General features: G+C 36.2%; 1 protein-coding gene across 1 annotated transcript in view; it reads left to right on the top strand.

Moving 5' to 3' along the window:
• The window catches only part of RGS22 (regulator of G protein signaling 22), a 173,305-nt gene that overhangs the window by 96,228 nt on the left and 58,359 nt on the right, over positions 1-18,718 (top strand). The window contains exons 15-16 of the mRNA XM_061171399.1: positions 14,461-14,655; positions 16,971-17,063. Coding sequence (XP_061027382.1) covers positions 14,461-14,655; positions 16,971-17,063 — 288 coding nt within the window. The remainder of the gene's footprint in view (positions 1-14,460; positions 14,656-16,970; positions 17,064-18,718) is intronic.

Raw genomic sequence — 18,718 nt, 5'->3', positions numbered from 1 at the left:
TTTTGAATATTATAGGATTCTGGACCAAAAGAGATCCTTTTTTAATCCTTTTGTTTCCAGAAAAATCAACACCTGAACTTCTCTAAACCATAATTATCATTATACCTGACCTTTATTTAATGTTTACTATCTGTCAGGTTCTATGGACATCACTTTACATGGATAATTTTATTTAATTCTTGACAATTCTAAGAGGTAGATATTGGTGTCCTCTCCATTTTACAGATTAGGAAACTGAGACTTAGAGAAGTTGAGTAATTACCTAAGGCAATACTTTCCATTTAGCAATTAGCGAGCTTGGAATTAGAACCAAGTATTTTGACTGCAGACTCTGTACTCTTAACTTCTAAGTCATTGCTTTCTGATTAATTGTCTCTAGAAAAAAAGGAGTATCTGTTTATCACCTTGTTTAATTTTTCACTTTGGTATCTTAAAATATCTTTATGAACATTGAATATCAAATTTCACCCTTAATAGTTTCCCCCACTGGACTATAAGTTCCAAGAAGACAGTCTGCTTTGTTTACCTCATATATGCAGAACTGGAGCTGGCACATAAAAGGTGGTGTAATATTTTTTGAATGACTGAATGAACTCATTGGCATGCTTATATTCTTAGCAACATATTGTAAGCCTAATTATAGATAATAATTGATTATTTATAAATGACTGCCAGCTGGGTGCTTTTAATTGTTAAAAAAATTTTAAATAAAATAACTTCATGAGCCCCCATATACCGTCACCCAGCTTCAACAATGATCAAAATTCTGTCTTTCCAGACATACTGTGTTTATAGTCCAAGATTGCTCTTAGTAAGGAGCCCTTTACAAGCTTCACTGGAGCAACAGTGAAATCTCCCTGTCTCCTCCCACCTCACTCAAGGAACTTAAAAATAAGGTTGCTTTCTGAAACTTAAACTATGAAATCAGTGTGTAATAATTCAGAATGGATATGAGCAGTTGTCTAGAAACAGAATGGCTTCACAGGCCTCAAGACTTCTAATGAACATGCCAGTACATCTAAAAAAAAGAGTGTTCCGGGCAAGAAGAGGCATTGATCAGCAGCAGCATCCAGAAAGAGAGGTGTTACAGAGGCAGTCCTTGACCATGCCCTTGGAGCGCTATGCTCAGCCAGCTGCTCCTGTGAGCAGCTGGGCAGCCTGATAGATCCGGAAGGAAAGAACATTCATAGGATCATAGTTAACTTCCGTAATTTTGACTCCAAGCAACCTGCTACATTTGAGCTTGCTTTCCAAGGTGCCATGCTGGTGAATGTAAATATCCCATCTGTTTGGTGGTTGATTTTCTCATTGTAAAGTAATTCTTCAACGCCCTGGTTTTAGTATCAGTTTCTTGTGCTTTGTTGGCCTGGGTTAGCTTCTCTGTGAGGCAGGTTTTTTAGGCCCAAAATGTTAATATAGTCATGCTTTTCTTACTGAATTATTCTTTGTTCACTGATTTTCAAGGAATTATTTTTATTAGAGGTTAAATAATTCCATTAGTTTAAATATATATTTTGCTTTTGTCTGTTAAAATGTTTTTTAAATTGAATCCAAAAATTATAAAAATAAAATCCTTGTTTTTTGCTTAGGTTGCCTAAACTGCTTAATAATAACTCTTTTTTTTTTTTTGAATTTTATTCCATCATATACTGAGTCGATTTTGCTTAAAATACCTTAAGCAATGGCCCGAGTCAGTCTTAAGCCTAGTCTGTTTTGTCCCTTCAGTTTGTGGTTTGTTTTTGGCTTTACTTAACATGTTGTTTTCCCTTTTGATTTTTCATTCTGTCCAAAATGATTCAAGTTTGTTTTACTCTTTTATCCTATTGGCATTTTCTTAGGTTCTCTTTTGCACTGAATTCTGCTTAGTAGAGTCTGAGTAATTGCCAGAAATTCTCTGTTTGATTGTCATCACATTATCTTTTTTGTGCAACTCCATCTTGTGTTGATCTCTGCAGTAGTTTGCCTCTCAGTATCAGGATGTTGCAATCTCTAGATCCCATCTTTAAGATTCCTACTTGAAAAACCCCAAGGTCCTTCACATGAAAATCCATTTGTGGAAAGCTCCATCTGTAATTTATTCCCTCTCGGCATAGCTCCTCAGTAAAGTTTTTGAGTTCCTTGTGGGGTATGAGAGGTCGTTAAAAATCATCATTTTTTCCTCCTTTTGCAGAAAAAAACAACAACATTGGATTGCTTGAACTTGCTCATTATTTTTCTTCTTCCTCATATGAACTCAGATAATGATGTTCTATGTCTGCTAGAGCTGTGAAGTTATGAAAACAGACTTCTCTTTTTGCTGAAGTAAATATTTTGTGATTTCTGAAAGTGTCCCATATCAGGGCATTTACATTCCTTTTGTAAACTCCTCTAGGGACTCTTTGCCTTAGCTTTTTGGAGCACAGTTTCATTTCATTTTTTTATATGAACTCCAAGGATGGAATTACTGAGCTCAGTTGAGAAGATCCCACGTTACTTGCTATTTGCCTTCAAGTACAGTAATATGTTTTTGTTGTTGTTGTTACAGCGTAGTGGACATCTGTTCTGTTGTGTTCAAGATTATCTGTGAAGTGATTTTGGTCTCTTTGGGGTCCAGACACTGCATCAAGATCCATTAGTACCAGTTAGTTTTATTTCTCATGATGCTTTAATGTTTCTCCTTCATAGCTTCTCCTTATACTTTCTCATGAGAACAAGTTAACAAGCTTTTCCCAACTAAACTCGTACCTCTTCTGGTTTCCTAATCCGACTGAAGTTAAATTTAACATTTGAAGTTTAACTTTGCCCTTTTCCAAATAAAGACTATTCAGGATGTAAACAAACAATTTTAAAGAAAAACTTACTTGCCCTGCTCCTGTAGTTTGACTTTAATTTAACTATTAAAAAGAACTTTACTGTAGCCGTATTTTTAAAAATGGATGCCAGTTAAACAGTATTGAAGTAAACTGTGTTATAAACTGGCATATTCTGGCCCGAATTAGTTTATTCTGGTATGTGGCTTTGCCTCCAGTGAGTATATGAATTAGTTGGTGTCATTTGCTTTTTTCCTACTTTATTTCTCTTTCTTTGGTAATCATGATAGGAAAAGAGAATTATCTTTGCCTTATACTCAGTGGTATGGTGATAAATGTTTAATAACCACCTCTCTGGGCGGTGGATAAACAGCCCTGATTTGTAGCTTTTGCTGATCTCTGGGTGTAAATACTCTCACCGTGGACGATTACAAGCTGCCAACATGGCGTTACTGAGCACAGAGTTAGGAGGAGAGGCGCAGCAGCCCACCATTATATTTCCACCAGACAGATAGAATAGAGGTAAATAACCTCAAGAGCATGGACAGTCGTAAAACAGTAAAATCATTAGGATGTAATCAGTTATGAGTGTTCATCATCTTTGTTTTTAATATAATTTGCTTAATTGTAAGTTTATATAATTTTTGATAGTGACTGAATTTAACAACCCACTCACCAAGTTCCTGAAAATTCGTGAATTAGCTCTTGTAAGCTGGCTTCAGTTTACAATGGAGGAAGAGATAATGACAAGCGTAAAGGATCACTCTGATCCTCTCAATCTTATATTTCTCTAATGTTATCGCTGGAGATCCTGACCCTCCACCTTCACATTTTTCCTCTACCCTTTAGAGACTGCCAATGAACTCCTCGCTTGTACCTACCAAAGAAAGCATATTATCTTTGCTCCAGAATCTCCAGAGCCTGCACAGTTTGTTTAGTATGAACTGAAAATAAAAGGAGTTTAAGAAAAATCTTTGTATATTTCAGTAGCAAAAGTTGTTTTCGTCTTTTATCTTTCGAGTGTATGGAATAGTGTCATGGGTTTTATGGGATATTTCTTCTTCTCAGGGGCCAGCGAGGTCTTTGTTGATACTACCCTGTCAGTCCATCTGGCAGGACCCTAATGCTACCTCCCAATAAGTAGAAGGAAATAGCAACAGCAGACAGCTTTATATTTCCTCTCCTCTCTTGGTGGGCATGTTGGACAGTTACTAGAAGATGGTGAAAGATACATATCTTTGTGTAGCCTTACATGATTAGAATTACTTCTTTTACTATTGCAGTGGAGTAATGGGTCTAAGAAAAAAGGATTTGCTAAAGACACCAAATGCTGAAGCATGAATGTTTTCTCCTAATCTCTGGAATACTTTAATAAGTTATTTTGAAAATCTTCTTTTTAAATGTCCCCAGTTTTATTAACCTGGTGATATGCTCTGCTAGTTGTCCTGTAATCCGGTAGATCTCCTGTAAGATCTCACAGCATATAGGTTTTTACACATCTCGTACCTAGTTTACTGAGGGACTCATTTTACGTCATACAGTTCTGCAGTTGGCCTGGAGGTGACAGCAGAACATCATGCAATCAGTGTTACCAGGCAATCATAGAAAGATACATACACATGATCATTAAAATAAATACATCAAGACAAATTATGTGAAACTGTTCCATTAACATAACTAACAGCTGAAATGTAACATAGCAGATCAACACATGTGCTACAGCATTTGGTGTTATTCTTGACTTTGCCTTTTAAGGCTACACAGAAATTGTTCTTATTTTCGTTGGAACACAGATGAGTATCAAGCTGCAGCTCATCAAATAGCCCCTACTTATGGAAAAGATGCTTTCCCAAAGACTGTGCTCACCTTTGGCACAGCGAAAGTACTTCGTTGGGTGCTTCTACAGCATGATAATTGGAATCTAACCCCATAGCTGGCATCATTTAGTCTGTGGTACAAAGAGAAACCCAAATAGCACAGAAAGTTTTAGAGGCTATTTCATTATTTTTTTGCTTTTTACACTGTTAAAAACAAGAATAAACTCAATAAACCCCAAATTCTCCTTCCTCAGGTATGTTCATCTAGACTTTATGATGCAGTAAGAAAACATCAATACATTTCAGGGTCTATGAAAATCAATAAAATGTCGGAAAGCCAAGCCTGGAATGCATTATGATATATTTGAAAGGAGATTGGGATCCACTTTCATCCAAGAATATGCTCATCACATACACTTTCAAAGTGATTTTGAAAGCTGTTAAGTGGCAATGCTGAAACCTTGCATGGAAAGTATCTTAGCATTGGAAAAAATATAAATTGCAATGGGAAGTATCATATTTTAATTTGAGCTGTCTCCTGTGTAGTGCAATACAGTTGTTGTGTTCAGGATATTAGCTCTAAGTAATGAAGCATCTGAGATTTCCTTGAAAGGCAAGCAGAAACATTTTTGTATTTTTTCCTATAATTCCAACAAGGTCATGTGTATTAAAAATAATTTAAATTAAATATTGTTTGTCATCTTACTGTCCTTTAGAAGGCAAATGTTTATCAAAATCTCTCTCTCTCTCTGTCTTCATTTCTCCCAGTTTGTTTCTCCATTCCACTTTCCAGTTCCATTCTTCCTCCTGTCTCCAAGGTATCTATCCTACACCTTTTTTTCTTCATAGTCTTGAGAGTTTAGCTAAACAAGAAAATTAACTCCCAGCATTTCAAGACTGTAAGAGATGTTTCAGGGGGAGGCATGGCTTTTTTTTTGCACATCTGATACAGATGCCAAGATAGTGAGTCACAGACACAGGTATAGAGCAGGGCCAGGCAAGCCGCCCATCGTGCATTTCCTGCTTACATAACCTTTGAGTGTCTCCAGGAGAGAGGGGGTTTAGAGAGAGCCATGCTGAGTGCAGTGCCAGGCAGTCTGATCACAGACAGGCTTGTATCCCTTCTCAGAAACTTCCCTGCTGGGTTGTTAAAGAATCATAGGTTAATGTTTAAACTGGAATCATGTCGGCCACAGCTGTTTGTGAGTGAATCTCCACTTTAATGTGAATCTGAGTAGCTGACTAGGATATGAAGGGAGCATTGTCCCCTCCAACATTAGCTACATTGTTATTTAGTCAGTGGCTGAAAAGGAAGAACTGGGTGGCCAATAAGAAAGCAAATGATGCAGGATACTTAAACGATGTTTCTAACCTGTGATTAGACTATCTTACTTAGCTATAATAAAGCATAATCTTTATGTTTCATTATAAAGTCAATTTACATCAACGTACAAATGATTTTCACCATCTTTATATAGATCTTAAATGTGTTGTTTAGCTTTTTAATTTTGTTTCATATATATGATTACATCCCTTATGTTTGTTATATATAGTCAGTTGGTCAGTTATCCACTTAAAGATGATCTCTGGATTATTAGAAACACATATTAGAAAGACATTCTCAGATGTAATGGCAAAATTAAGTTGAATGTACTATAATTTTACTGTGTGGCCTAATTAAGGATTGATAAATCAGTTTTCTCCTCCTTACCCCTGTAACCACCTTTGTCCCCACCCTCCTCGAGAGGGGAGGAAGAGGGAGAGACCAGAGACCAAGCCTCAAAGGAAGCCAATAAACGCGCACAATGTGGGCTTTCAAGACCCTTTCTAATGCTTCCAGTTCTGTGATTTTATAATAAAACTGGTCAAGAGTCAAGAAGGTGAGGGGAGTATATTACTCTTAAGGATTATGCTAGTTATCATAGCGGGGGTTGATACTTGAACAAAGAGAAGTTACTTAGGTGATAACGAACAATGTTCTGATAAACTGGCTTCGAGAAAGCAAAAAAAAAAAAAAGTCGGAGGGCGAACAAATACCTACATTTAGGTACAATCAGAGAGAGGAAATATTTTAAAATTTCTTTTAAGATTTTGATTTAGAACATTTATTCTTAACAGGGAAGTCTGTGAAACTTCAATCCAAGTTCTAAGTAAAATATTCCTGCTTTGGGATTTTTGGCTTTTGATATCAGCTATTCAATTCATATGATTTCAAATTAGACAAATGTGTGTTCCTTAGAAAGGAGTTCCTCTGCCTTTCTTTGCTTTATTTTTAGCTTTAAATATGTGTCGAGCACTTCCAGGAGTCTTGTTTTAGAGAAACTTTCATTTTGTCTAACTGGTGGCAGTTAAAAATAGAGAGACCATATAATTTATCATCTAAACCAGGATTCTTTCGAAAATAAAGGGGGAAATATTAATAATTATGCCAGGATGGTAGGCTTAAACCAGAATGAAGCCACATGGCTACCCTAATTGTAGCTCCTTGAGGTTATGGGATATGCAGTTAAATCATTTGTGGAAAAAAACAGACTCAGAGAAAAAGAGATCAGATTTGTGGTCACCAGAGGTGGGCGGTGTGGGGAGGGAAAAATGGATGAAGGTGGTCAAAAAGTACAAACTTCCAGTTATGAGGTAAATAAGTACGAGGGATGTAATGTACAACACGATGACTATAGTTAGCATTGCTATATGGTATATATGAAAGTTGAGAGTAGATCCTAATAGCTCTCATCACAAGGAAAAAATTCTTTGTCTTTTCTTTTTGTTTCTATATGAGATGACGGATGTTAACTTATTGTGGTAATTATTTCATGATGTATGTAAGTCAAATCATTATGCTGTACACCTTAAACTTTTACAGTGCTATATGTCAATTATATCTCAATAAAACTGGAACAACAACAAAAAAAACTGGAACAAAATAGTCGAACAACAACAAAAAGTGTACATGGAGCCCTGTGGCTTTATAGAGCACAGTAAGAGTGTGAGGTCAGGAAGTAGGGAGTAGCCTGGAAAGGGTCTGATCTAGCTTGGACAGAAGACTGTGTTTTATTATGGTTTTTGTTGGGATGGAACTGCTGCCCCTTATTTCCTCCTCATATTTTTATATTTGTCAGTTTTTTCTTGTTTTATTGTAGAGAGTTAAATTCATAGGACTTGCATTTGAGGAAGAAGGAAAGTGAGGAAGAGTCAAAGACTGTGCGGTGAATCGTATGAAAACTGGAAAAGGAAAAGATAATGTGTTATATTACTGAGTCATTGAGTTGGAGGGTCCATAGGCTATCCATGTAGCTATAATAAGTAGGCAGCTAGAAGCAAAGGTTTTCAGTTCAGGAAGGAAATCAGGTCTAAAGCTGTGTATATTTGTGTTTCTTCCACATATAGTTGATTGTTAAGTCTCTGAGAATGGATGACGTCTTTAATTCATTCGTTCATCCATTCATTCATTCTAAATTTATCATTATGCTAGATGCTAGGGATACAGTAATAAACAAAGTAGACCAAATCTGTCTTCATAGAGTTTATAGTCCAGTGGGAGAAACATACAAATACAGGGTCCTATGGGCACACATAAGAAAGATACCTAAGCCAGACTTCAGGAGTCAAGGAAGACTCAGTCCTTTAGGATGAATAGAAGCCCAGCAAAGGGGAAAAGAGGAGGAGGGTGGAGTATAGAGAGGGCATAGAGCACATACTGTGAAAGTCCTGTGAGAGAGTGCCTGGCATGTGTGAGAAACCGAAAGAGTATGAATTAAGAAGAAAATATAGTTGAACATAGAACTTTAATGAATGCCTTCCTTTAAGAGGAGGATATGGAGGAAGAGGAATCAACAAAGGAGCCTAAGAATGGAAATAGGCAGCGAATCAGGAGAAAGTGTTGAAGGCAGAAGAGAGAGTCAACAGTGTTAAAGCTGCGTAAGGGGACTTCCCTGGTGGTGCAGTGGTTAAGAATCCGCCTGCCAATGTAGGGGACATGAGTTCGAGCCCTGGTCCGGGAAGATCCCACGTGCCGTGGAGCAACTAAGCCCATGCGCCACAACTACCGAGCCTGCGCTCTAGAGCCCGTGAGCCACAACTACTGAGCCCACGTGCCACAACTACTGAAACCCGCACGCTCTAGGGCCCGTGTACCACAACTACTGAGCCCACGTACTGCAACTGCTGAAGCCCCATGCCTAGAGCCCGTGCTCCACAACAAGAGAAGCCACCGCAATGAGAAGCCCGTGCACCTCAACAAAGAGTAGCCCCTGCTCACCACAACTAGAGAAGGCCTGCACGCAGCAACGAAGACCCAACGCAGCCAAGAATTAAAAACAAAACAAAACAAAAAAAGCTGCGTAAGGAATCAAGTAGGATGAAGATTAAGGAGAGAAACCATTGAATTGGCAATTACGTGGTTCTTAGTAATCTGCGACATCAGCTTCTTTGGCATGAGAACCAGATTGCAATAGATTGAGGAATGATAGAAAAGTGAGTATGAAGATTTGTTGGGAAGGGAAAGAGAGAAAGGGTGATAGTTTGTGGACAAAATGGTGACAATTAGAATAGGAGAGATGCTTTGTTAGAACACCTTTGAAGCATTAGAAAGGAGATGAAATCAAAGGAAAGGTGGATTAAGGGTGTAATTGGTGTTGCACGTTTCTGGGGAAATGGAGTCAACAGCATGCATGAATCATTTAGCCTTGGGAAGGAGAATTTTGAAACATCAGAGAAAGAGAAAGATTTAGAAGAAAGCTCTTGAGGGGACAGTTGAGGGCAACCATACCAGTGGTTTCTCCCAGTTGAGTGGAAGATAAAGTCCACTGAATGTGGAGAAGCATAAGGGTACAGTTGGGAGCTCTAAGGAGCATGGCAAAGTTTAGAAATAAGCAAAATCTTGCCAAGTTTTGTGATCACAGCTGAGGTGGGGTTTTTTTTGTTTTTTCTTTTTTCTTTTTTTTTTTTGTCATTGTTGTTTGTTTGTATTTTAAAGAGTATTTATAATTGAACCAACTATCATAGCTTTTATTGGGAGCTTGAGTATAGAATTGGAAAAATGAACGAATGATTAAGGTGACCCAGAATTTGGCCTCAACAAGGTAGCAGATTGAGGTGGGAGGAATTAAGGATGTTTTAAGAGTGTAGTTGACATGATGGGCAGTTTTCAGTCCAAATTGTGTAAGAAAGTAAGACAAAGTAGGTGGTGCATGATTTATTTAGAGGACAGGAAGAAACCGCAGATTGTGCTGAAAGTAAAGCAAAGCTTGGTGAGAGGTACAAAAAGATGAAGAATAATGGTCAGAACGAGAAAGCTGTGCTATTAATATAGTAAATGGTAAAGTGAAGTGAAGGTCATTCTGAAGAAAATCATAAAGCAAAATTCCAGAAGGTATGATGGAGTATATAAATGGCATCTAGGGTCTCATAAGACTGTGGGTAGCAGTAGATTTTAAAAGACATGAGGAGTGAAGGCAAGACTGGGAGTCGAAAGGAAAGGAATAGATTTGGGTGTCCACCAGAAGCTGACAGTCACTTCTATCACTGTTATTCTAGTCACCATTTCAGCTTCTTTTGTACTTTACCCTCTTCACTGTTATGCTTTTAAATCAAAGGAATCACCTTGATGTCTATACAAAGAGTTTGGTATGTGGCACACCAAGTCTTCTTAAACTACAGTTTTGAATGTAGCTGACTCAGTGATAAAACAGTTGCTTTATTTTGCCATTAGAGGATATTCCTGCCCCAATAAAACCTGAATACTGATTTTTTTTTTCTTTTCTTTTCTTTTTTGCTAAATAGGAACTGATTTTAACTTAAGTGATTTGGGGGGTCAAGTTTACTTTCCTTTGGGGTAAATTTGAAATTACTGAAACAAATTCTAGAGACATTTTTTAATGTTGTTAATTTGATCATGTTAGTTTTTAGTTTCTTAAGAAACTAAATAAATAGACATTATTTTAATTAGTGCACTTTTTAAAACTTCCAGTTTAGAAAATGTTTAAGAGTAGATTTTAATCTGATTCAATCTTAGCTTGTTAAACAGGTTAGATTTAGGTCATTCTTCTAAATAACTCCCAAGGTTAGGAAAAATTGCCATGTGTGTCTGGAGCAAATTTCATTTAAAATATTTTAGAATCATTTGGTAAGAGTATGGTTCACTTTGGACTATTAAATCCAGCAGGCTATGTACCTATATTTTAGGGAAGGGACTTTCCAGACTGCAGATTATCTAATTAAATAGAACATCTAGAATGGCTTTTAAATATGCCCCTTCTCCCGTATTTCACAACCCTTAGGAAGAAAGAGAAGTTCTTTGCTGCTGTTCAGGACTCATCTTTCAATAGCTTCAGAAACGCTGGAGTCTGCTCCATCTGCCCATTTCCCCCCTCCTTAACCTCATTAATGTTATCTAAAGACCTTTTCAGTTCTCTTTATCTTCCGAAAAGATTTCAATACATGACTCATGAAATTTCTCCCTACGTTTTCTTTTTTATCACCTTGAAGCTTTTTCAATACCCAGACTAATAATCCTTATAACATATGTGCTAGAGTGTTTCTTAATTTACCCAATTCCAATGTCTTTTATCTCCATTTCTCCTAAGTTAACTATAGGGATGGCCGTATATCAGAATTCATCATAATTTGGAACTACTCCAGCTTAAAATTTTTGAACTCTGAAATTTCCCTTCCAGATCATAATTTCAGATTAGGCCACTATCTTCCATTCATTCATTTAGCAAATATTTATTGAGTGCCTATTATACACTGAACTTTATAGTCCTTCCTTTTAACTATGCTACATGGGCTTCTCCTTTATCTTCACTTCTACTTCTTTGCTACTCTGCCCTGCTTGTTATTGTGTTACTACCCTGACTCTAACCTCATGTGCTTTTCTACCTATAATGGGCCTCATGGTTGGTCATTTCAACTGCACTTTAAATCTGAACCTTCAATTCTGACTTCTTTTTCTTAGGCTCTTTTACGATTTCCTCTGACCTTATTCATTGTTATTATATTTTACAATCAATATGTATTGATATTTCCCTACATATTTATGCTTTATATTGTTCTATATTCCATCCTGCTTTTGTCTAGGGCTTCCCTTTAATTAATTAATTAATTTAGTGTAGGTCTGCTGGTGATGAATTCTGGTTTTGTTTATTGACTTATGACATCTTTATTTCCTTTTTATTTTAGAAGAGTATTTTTTTTACCAGATATAGAATTATAGGTTAGCAGTTATTTTCTTTTGGCCCTTTAAAGACTCAAGGCAAGAGTCTGTATCAGGTCCACCCTTGCTCTTAGAGTGTTTTGAGAGCCTGGGGTTTTTATAGGGGCTTCCCTGCTGGCAGGTGCTGAACTATAATCCTTGTCCTCTCAGCGCTGAGAAACGTCCAAATACTCCAATTATAGGTAATTATAAGGACTTTGGCTATTATTCTGTGTGAGATGGGAAGTCACTGGAGAGTTTGAATGGAGGAGTAATACACAAAAGCATTTCTCTGTTTGCTGTGGTTTAAAAAAAAAGACAAAGAAGAACCTGAGAAGACCAGTTAGGAGGCTATTGCAAAAAAGCAAACAAGAGATGAGGGTGGCCTGTAATTTTTTGTCTGGCTATTAAAATAACTTCCAAACTGCCTCAAATCTTGATCTACTCAAACCATTTCTTCCATATGATGCCACAGTGATTTATTTCTAAAATTCATATCTAAAGATGTCACTCCTCAGAGATTCCCCATTTTATATCTTTAGGTAAAAATTCAGATTCCTTACCAAAGGAAAACAGATCATATCCATGCTCTGGAGCCTTCCTCCCTTTATATCCTCCTTTCTTATTCTACCTCTTTCCTCTAGCCAGTGTTATCTACTTGGAACCTAGACTCTCTCTATAGGTTATAAAACCCCCTTAGGCCTCCATGCCTTGGGCCATGTTTTCCTTCTTCTTGTACTATCCTTCTCATCAACTCCCCTCTCTTGTCTGACTTACTCCAACTCATCTTTAAAGATTCAGATTAAAGACTAAGGAAGAAGCTTATCTTTCTCTTGGAAGAGTTTCTGAACCTTTTCCTTCCCCATTCCAAGACAAAAATGAGTCTTTTCTGTGGATTCAGTACAAATCAATAAACATTTATAACATCTACTCTCTACCAAAACGGTTTTTAGGAGTTGGAGAATCAGAGAGGACTAAGCTGCAGTATTTGCCCTCAAGATCCTTGTTCTAGAAGAGAAGACACATAAATACATGATTGCATTATAGTGTGATAAGTGTAGTAGTAAAAAGCATGATCTTGGGAGGAGGGTATGAGTGAAGGGCTCCTAGAAGAGGAGAAATCCATATCGGTTTTTAAGAATAAATCAGAGTTTATCAGGCAGACAAGGTGCATGGGGTAGGGCATATATACAAGATTGAAGGAACAATGTGTGCAATGGTATAGAATGGCAAAACATCAAGGTTTAGGGAATTACAGAAAAATACGTATCTGAGTGTAAAGTTTAAAAGGTGATTAATGGAGGTGAACTTAAAAAGAAAGGCAATTGTTGAAGATCTTATTTTCAATGCATACCTTTATTGTAATACTTATCATACTTTGTTGTAACCAGTGATTTTCATCTCTATATCACACCAAATGGCTCCTTCAGGGCAGGCATTCATTAATCTTTACATACGTAGCACCTATCCAAGTGTCTAAGATGTAGTGGATACACAGTAAATGCTTATGTTATTAATGTGAACCCTTTAAAACTTTTAAAAGATTATTTTACATAAGACTATTATTCGGTATTTGGTACAAATATCTATCTATCCGTCTACCTATCTATCTTATCGCCTGGGTCGAATCTAGGCATTATCAGTTCCAAAGTCTAAGTATAAAAATAAAATTGAAATAAAATGCTATTAATTAGAGATTCTTTTTTTTTAGATAACTATTTATTTTGATATAGTGATGTAAATAGAACAGAATGAAGAAAAAATTATGACAGAAATCAGATAATCTTTAAAACGGAGGAGTGTGTCGCTTTTGGGAGAAATCACCAATAGTCTTTCTTTTTTTTATTTTTATTTTTAACAGCTTTATTGAGGTTTAATTTATATGCCATAAAATTCATTAATTTTAAGTATGAAACAATAACAAAAACTTCAGTTAAATGTGATGTGCAGGGCATGACATATCCAGTATGTAACATTTTAAAAATTAAATGTTATTAAATTGCTTCTCAGATTTAAATGGCTGTTATTGAGAGACAAGACAAATGAGTAGAATGGAAGAGACATTTATGCAGCTTTGTCTAGGAAGCTAGAAGTTCCATGTACATCTTTCCATCCACTCTTATTTCCTTCTTGTATCTCTTCCACAGCATTGGACACCAGATGGAGACATTTAAGAACTCTGGAACTCAGTTGGGTACGGGAGGTAGTCTGTTGGGTCTCTAGATTGATAGTCAGTTTTCAGCCCTGGTGAATTCTTGCCTCTTTTTCCCAAAAGGGCATTTCAGACCACTTTGGAAAGTAACACAAATGTGTTAGAAATGTCATGAACATAAGGAAAAGAGACGTATAACCTGGAATCAATCATAATAATACATAGTAGTAATCTGAGAAAAAATGGAATACCCAAATCACGTACACTTATACAAGATCCAGTGACTAGTTGACTAATAACCAACAAAGAAATAGGAAAAGAAAATGAAAAGCAAAGGTTTTGAATAAACACATTGCTTTGTCTTAAGTAGTTTTACACATCTTTTCAAGAAAAAAAATCACTTGAGCTTGTTTGCCTTCTCTTAACTTTTTAAAAATGGCTTTGCTGAGGAATCTACTAACCATTATGGTTTCTTCCAATATCCTCTCCTTTCTCCCCCTTCTCCCTTAGCATCTTTTTGCCACATACATTGCTCCTTCAGCCACTCTTGACATTGGACTCCAACAGGAAAAAAAGAAAGAAATTTATATGAAAATACAGCCGCCATTTGAAGACCTTTTCGACACAGCAGAAGAATATATCCTTCTCCTCCTTCTTGAGCCTTGGACAAAGATGGCAAAATCAGACCAAGTTGCTTACAGAAAGGTATTGTGGCACTGATGAATTGTGTGTGAACAATTCAGGTTTACTCCAAAACTGATGATGGGCAACACTGTTAACTCGCAAGAGAGAAAAGCTGGAAAAGATTTCATGTGGGCCAGGGACTCAGAGTTAAGATTTGGGCAGACACAAAATTGGGGCAGGGAAAGTATTTATTAACTTAGTTTTTGCCAGTTTCCCTGTTGTGTCCTAACAAAAGGCTAAAATTGATGTCATTTTTAAGTCTGTCTACAAATATGTCAGCAGAGAAAAATCTGAGTTTTGGTTTCCTGTGAACCAATAAAATATGCCATGATAATATACTGGCTTTGTCACTTCTTGCCATTTCTCAGCAGTGACTTTAATTTTGATTAATGGAAGGAGGCTGTTTATTTTTATTCTGGATGAATTACAGTAAATATTACACCCATGGAAAATATAAACGTTTCATATATACTGTGGAAAGCACATTCTCTGACTTAAAGCACCCTCAGATGTTCATCAGGTCAGACTGCTTGATTTGATAAAAGTGTCAACACATCTTTTTTCTTTCCAAAAGAGGTCATTTTAAGTCTCAGTGCTTGAATATTTTCACTATTCTTATTGATGGGTGGAGGAAATTTCTTTAAATGTTTATTTTGAATCACAAATTAAAACCATTTGTGGGTATTATTAATATTAAGTTAATGCATGTACCCTGTACATGAGGTCATTTCAGGTGGATCCCTGCTGTCTCTGTATTGCTCTTCTTCATTCAGATCTCCTGAACAACTTCTTGGTCATGTCTTCTCCCAGAAAGGATGGGTGAGGTAATTAAGATGAAATTAATACCAAGCACCTTGGATAGAGTCACCTTATTCGATAGTGACCAACACAGCTCTACGGCTCACTAAATTCATTGACCAAACTAATGAATTTTTCAGTCCTGATTTCGTTTTGTCCTGAAAAATTAGCATTTGTATCCTTTCTACTACAAAAATACATATTTTACACTAGGAAAATTGGGATATTATATGAAATTTAAAAAATATTCTCTCCAGGGACTTCCCTGGTGGTCCAGTGGTTAAGACACCGTGCTCCCAATGCAGGGGGCCCAGGTTCCATCCCGTCAGGGAACTAGATCCCGCATGCCGCAATGAAGATCCCACATGTGGCAGCAGATATCCTGCGTGCCGCAACTAAGACCTGATGCAGCCAAATAAATAAATAAATAATTTTTTTTTTTAAGAAAAGAAAAATTCTCTCCAGTCATGATTTTATTATTTTTTAAACTAAGTAAATTTTTTTTGGCCACGCCTCGCAGCTTGCGGGATCTTAGTTACCCAACCAGGGATCGAACTCATGCCCTCCGCAGTGAAAGCGCAGAGTACCAAGCACTGGACAGCTAGGGAAGTCCCCAGTCATGATTTTAAATACAGTATATGGTATAGAGGAAAATGGATATAAGATATGGTCCTAGGATGACAAAACAGATTCAGAATTATAACTGACTTCCCTAAACCAAGAAGTTTTAGCATTAGCAGTGATTCTTATGAAATGCCTGGGACAAATTATACACTCTTTTTAATAAGAGGAAAAATAAATTTCTCTTAATTCTATAAACTTCTTAAGTTCAGCCCAGAGGACTTCTCTAAAAATCCAGCTGACTGGATTATGTAGACTCTTTCCCAAAAAGGATAAACAAGAAGATTTAACCAAAATTAATTATTAAATACAGGAGTTCTCAGTCGGCCAAACTGATTTTTCTCAATAGAGAAATGGAAAATGATCTTTTTCTCCTGACTGTATGAAGCAGTGCAATACACACTCTGAAGGCTAAGTCCTACTGTGAGGTTTACTTTGATGATTGACTCTCCCCTCTCTTGCTATAGCAATAAAACCTTTCCTCACAGACTGATAACAATAGAGTCCAGTCATTTTTTTGTTCTACTGTGGATTATTTGGTCCCTAAAGCTAACAGTGCCTATCTTCATGACTATTATCCTGTTATAAAGAATAGAAGATGGAAAAGTGATCCACCCAACATGTTTGCATTGTCTGCTGGTTCACATGGGGTATCCAGAAAGGAGGAATGATCTTTGGTGGCATTATATCATTACATAGAAATGTATACATTTTTTATCATTTGAAGCCTGACTTTGCTGTAGCTAATGTTTTTTACTATGTGGGTCTTCCTGCTTCTGCCTCCAAACTAACTTACTTTATTGGCAAGTATATTTGTTTTTTAGCCCACTGTTATTCGCAAATGGTGCATTCTTTCCCCACTTTTTCATAATGCACATTCTTTTGATGTTACAAATTTTATTATTGTGTTATTATAGGTGGAGCTGGTGGAGGAAACTCGACAGCTAGATTCCACGTACTTCAGAAAGCTACAGGCTTTGCATAAAGAGACAGTTTCCAAGAAAGCTGAGGTAAGAAACTCTCTACTTAGAAAAACAAAGATTTTAACCTAGGAAGGATTATCACTGCATACATTGGAGGGGAGCGGGGGAGGGAGTAGGGATCATATATTGAGGAAATCATGTATTAATAAAGTAGGGGACAGGCAGTTTCATTTTCTGCTGCTTCTTTGCCCAACATGCTGCATTTGACAGGTATCACATTTTATTGACACATTTAACAACAAAGCCAGAAAAATAAAGCAGATGAAGTAGCATAGGGAGCCAAGATAACACGTTTGCCTTAGCTAAGAGCCTTCAAGCCACATTATATTCTTTTGAATGTTACTGGTTATTTTCTGTATGGCAGCAGCGCTATTTGTTGTCAAGTCACAAAAGAATTAATTTGAGTTTTCCAAACAGAAAAGGAAGTGTTGTGTGACAGCAATAAGCAAAATAATAAAGAAAAAATATGGAAAGACTTTAACAGAGTCAATAAAAAGATCATAGGATTGACTAGGATATTAAAGTGTTATTTTGATTTATAAATTTGCAAATTTGTGATTGGCTAAGTAAACCATGATAGATCCATAAGGCCATAAGATTAAATGTGTGTATCTACATAAAAATGACAGTTTAGATTCATATTTATTGACATGGAAAATGCCCCCGGCATATTATTATATAAAAATGTGGGGAACAAAAACACTGGTATCGTGTAATCCTATTCACCTAAAATTATACATGCATTCCTAGGTGTATACATGTATGCAAAGAGGGCTATCTGGAAAAATGTTCATCAAAATATTAAAAATAGCTCTGAGTGGTAAGGTTTCAGGTGATTTTTAAATTTTCTACTTTGTACCTATCTGAAATCTTCATTCCTTTGCAATAAAGTTTTACACAAACAGTAAAGCTATTTTTTAAATGTAACCTTCATGTTATTGCCTTATAAACACAGAAATTCTTTATTTGAAATTCTATTAATTAATATCTGGAAAGGATACATAAAAATTCGTAAAGTTGTATCTTTAAAATTTTTTAAAATTATAATACTATTCATAATGCTTATACCTATCAAAAATTGATTTTTTAAATACAGGTAGTTTATCTCATGGTCTGATGCTTTTCAAAAACAAATAGAGAGGTGAATTAATTATATAGGGAGTTACATAGGAAGGATTTCTGAAGAATAAGCCTCTCTAGCTCTTTGCCCTGAAGGACTTGTAAACTGTTCGCAAAACATCAGAGGTGTTAAAAATACCTAACAATTAACTGTTATTTGAAGGAGATTACATCTAAAGTATCTTGTACTACTCTATAACATAAAAAACTTTTATAGACAAACTAATGTTTTATGTTCATGATATATCGTTAAGAAAAAGGATCAAGTTACAAAACCAAACATAGTTGTATAGTCCTATTTCCATTTGTAATAAACCACATGTGTGTACAAAAAAGACTAAAAGGATACACATAAAAATGTTTGTGGTGGTTATCTCTGAATGGTAGTACAATGTATGCTTTTTGTTTTCTTTTTATTACAAAAGACATATTACTTCTGTACCAACAAAAATAATAAAATTAATATTTTATGAGCAAGTGTATAGTAAATATTTACTAATGTTCCTGAAAAGAAGGGAATGGAATGGAAAGGAACACAACAGAATTTGATGTGAGTTAGAACC

The sequence above is a fragment of the Eubalaena glacialis genome, chromosome 17 (genome assembly GCF_028564815.1).
Source record: "Eubalaena glacialis isolate mEubGla1 chromosome 17, mEubGla1.1.hap2.+ XY, whole genome shotgun sequence".
Taxonomy (NCBI): domain Eukaryota; kingdom Metazoa; phylum Chordata; class Mammalia; order Artiodactyla; family Balaenidae; genus Eubalaena; species Eubalaena glacialis.
The sequence above is the reverse complement of the archived record's forward strand: the minus strand, read 5'-3'. Positions and strand labels throughout refer to the sequence as shown.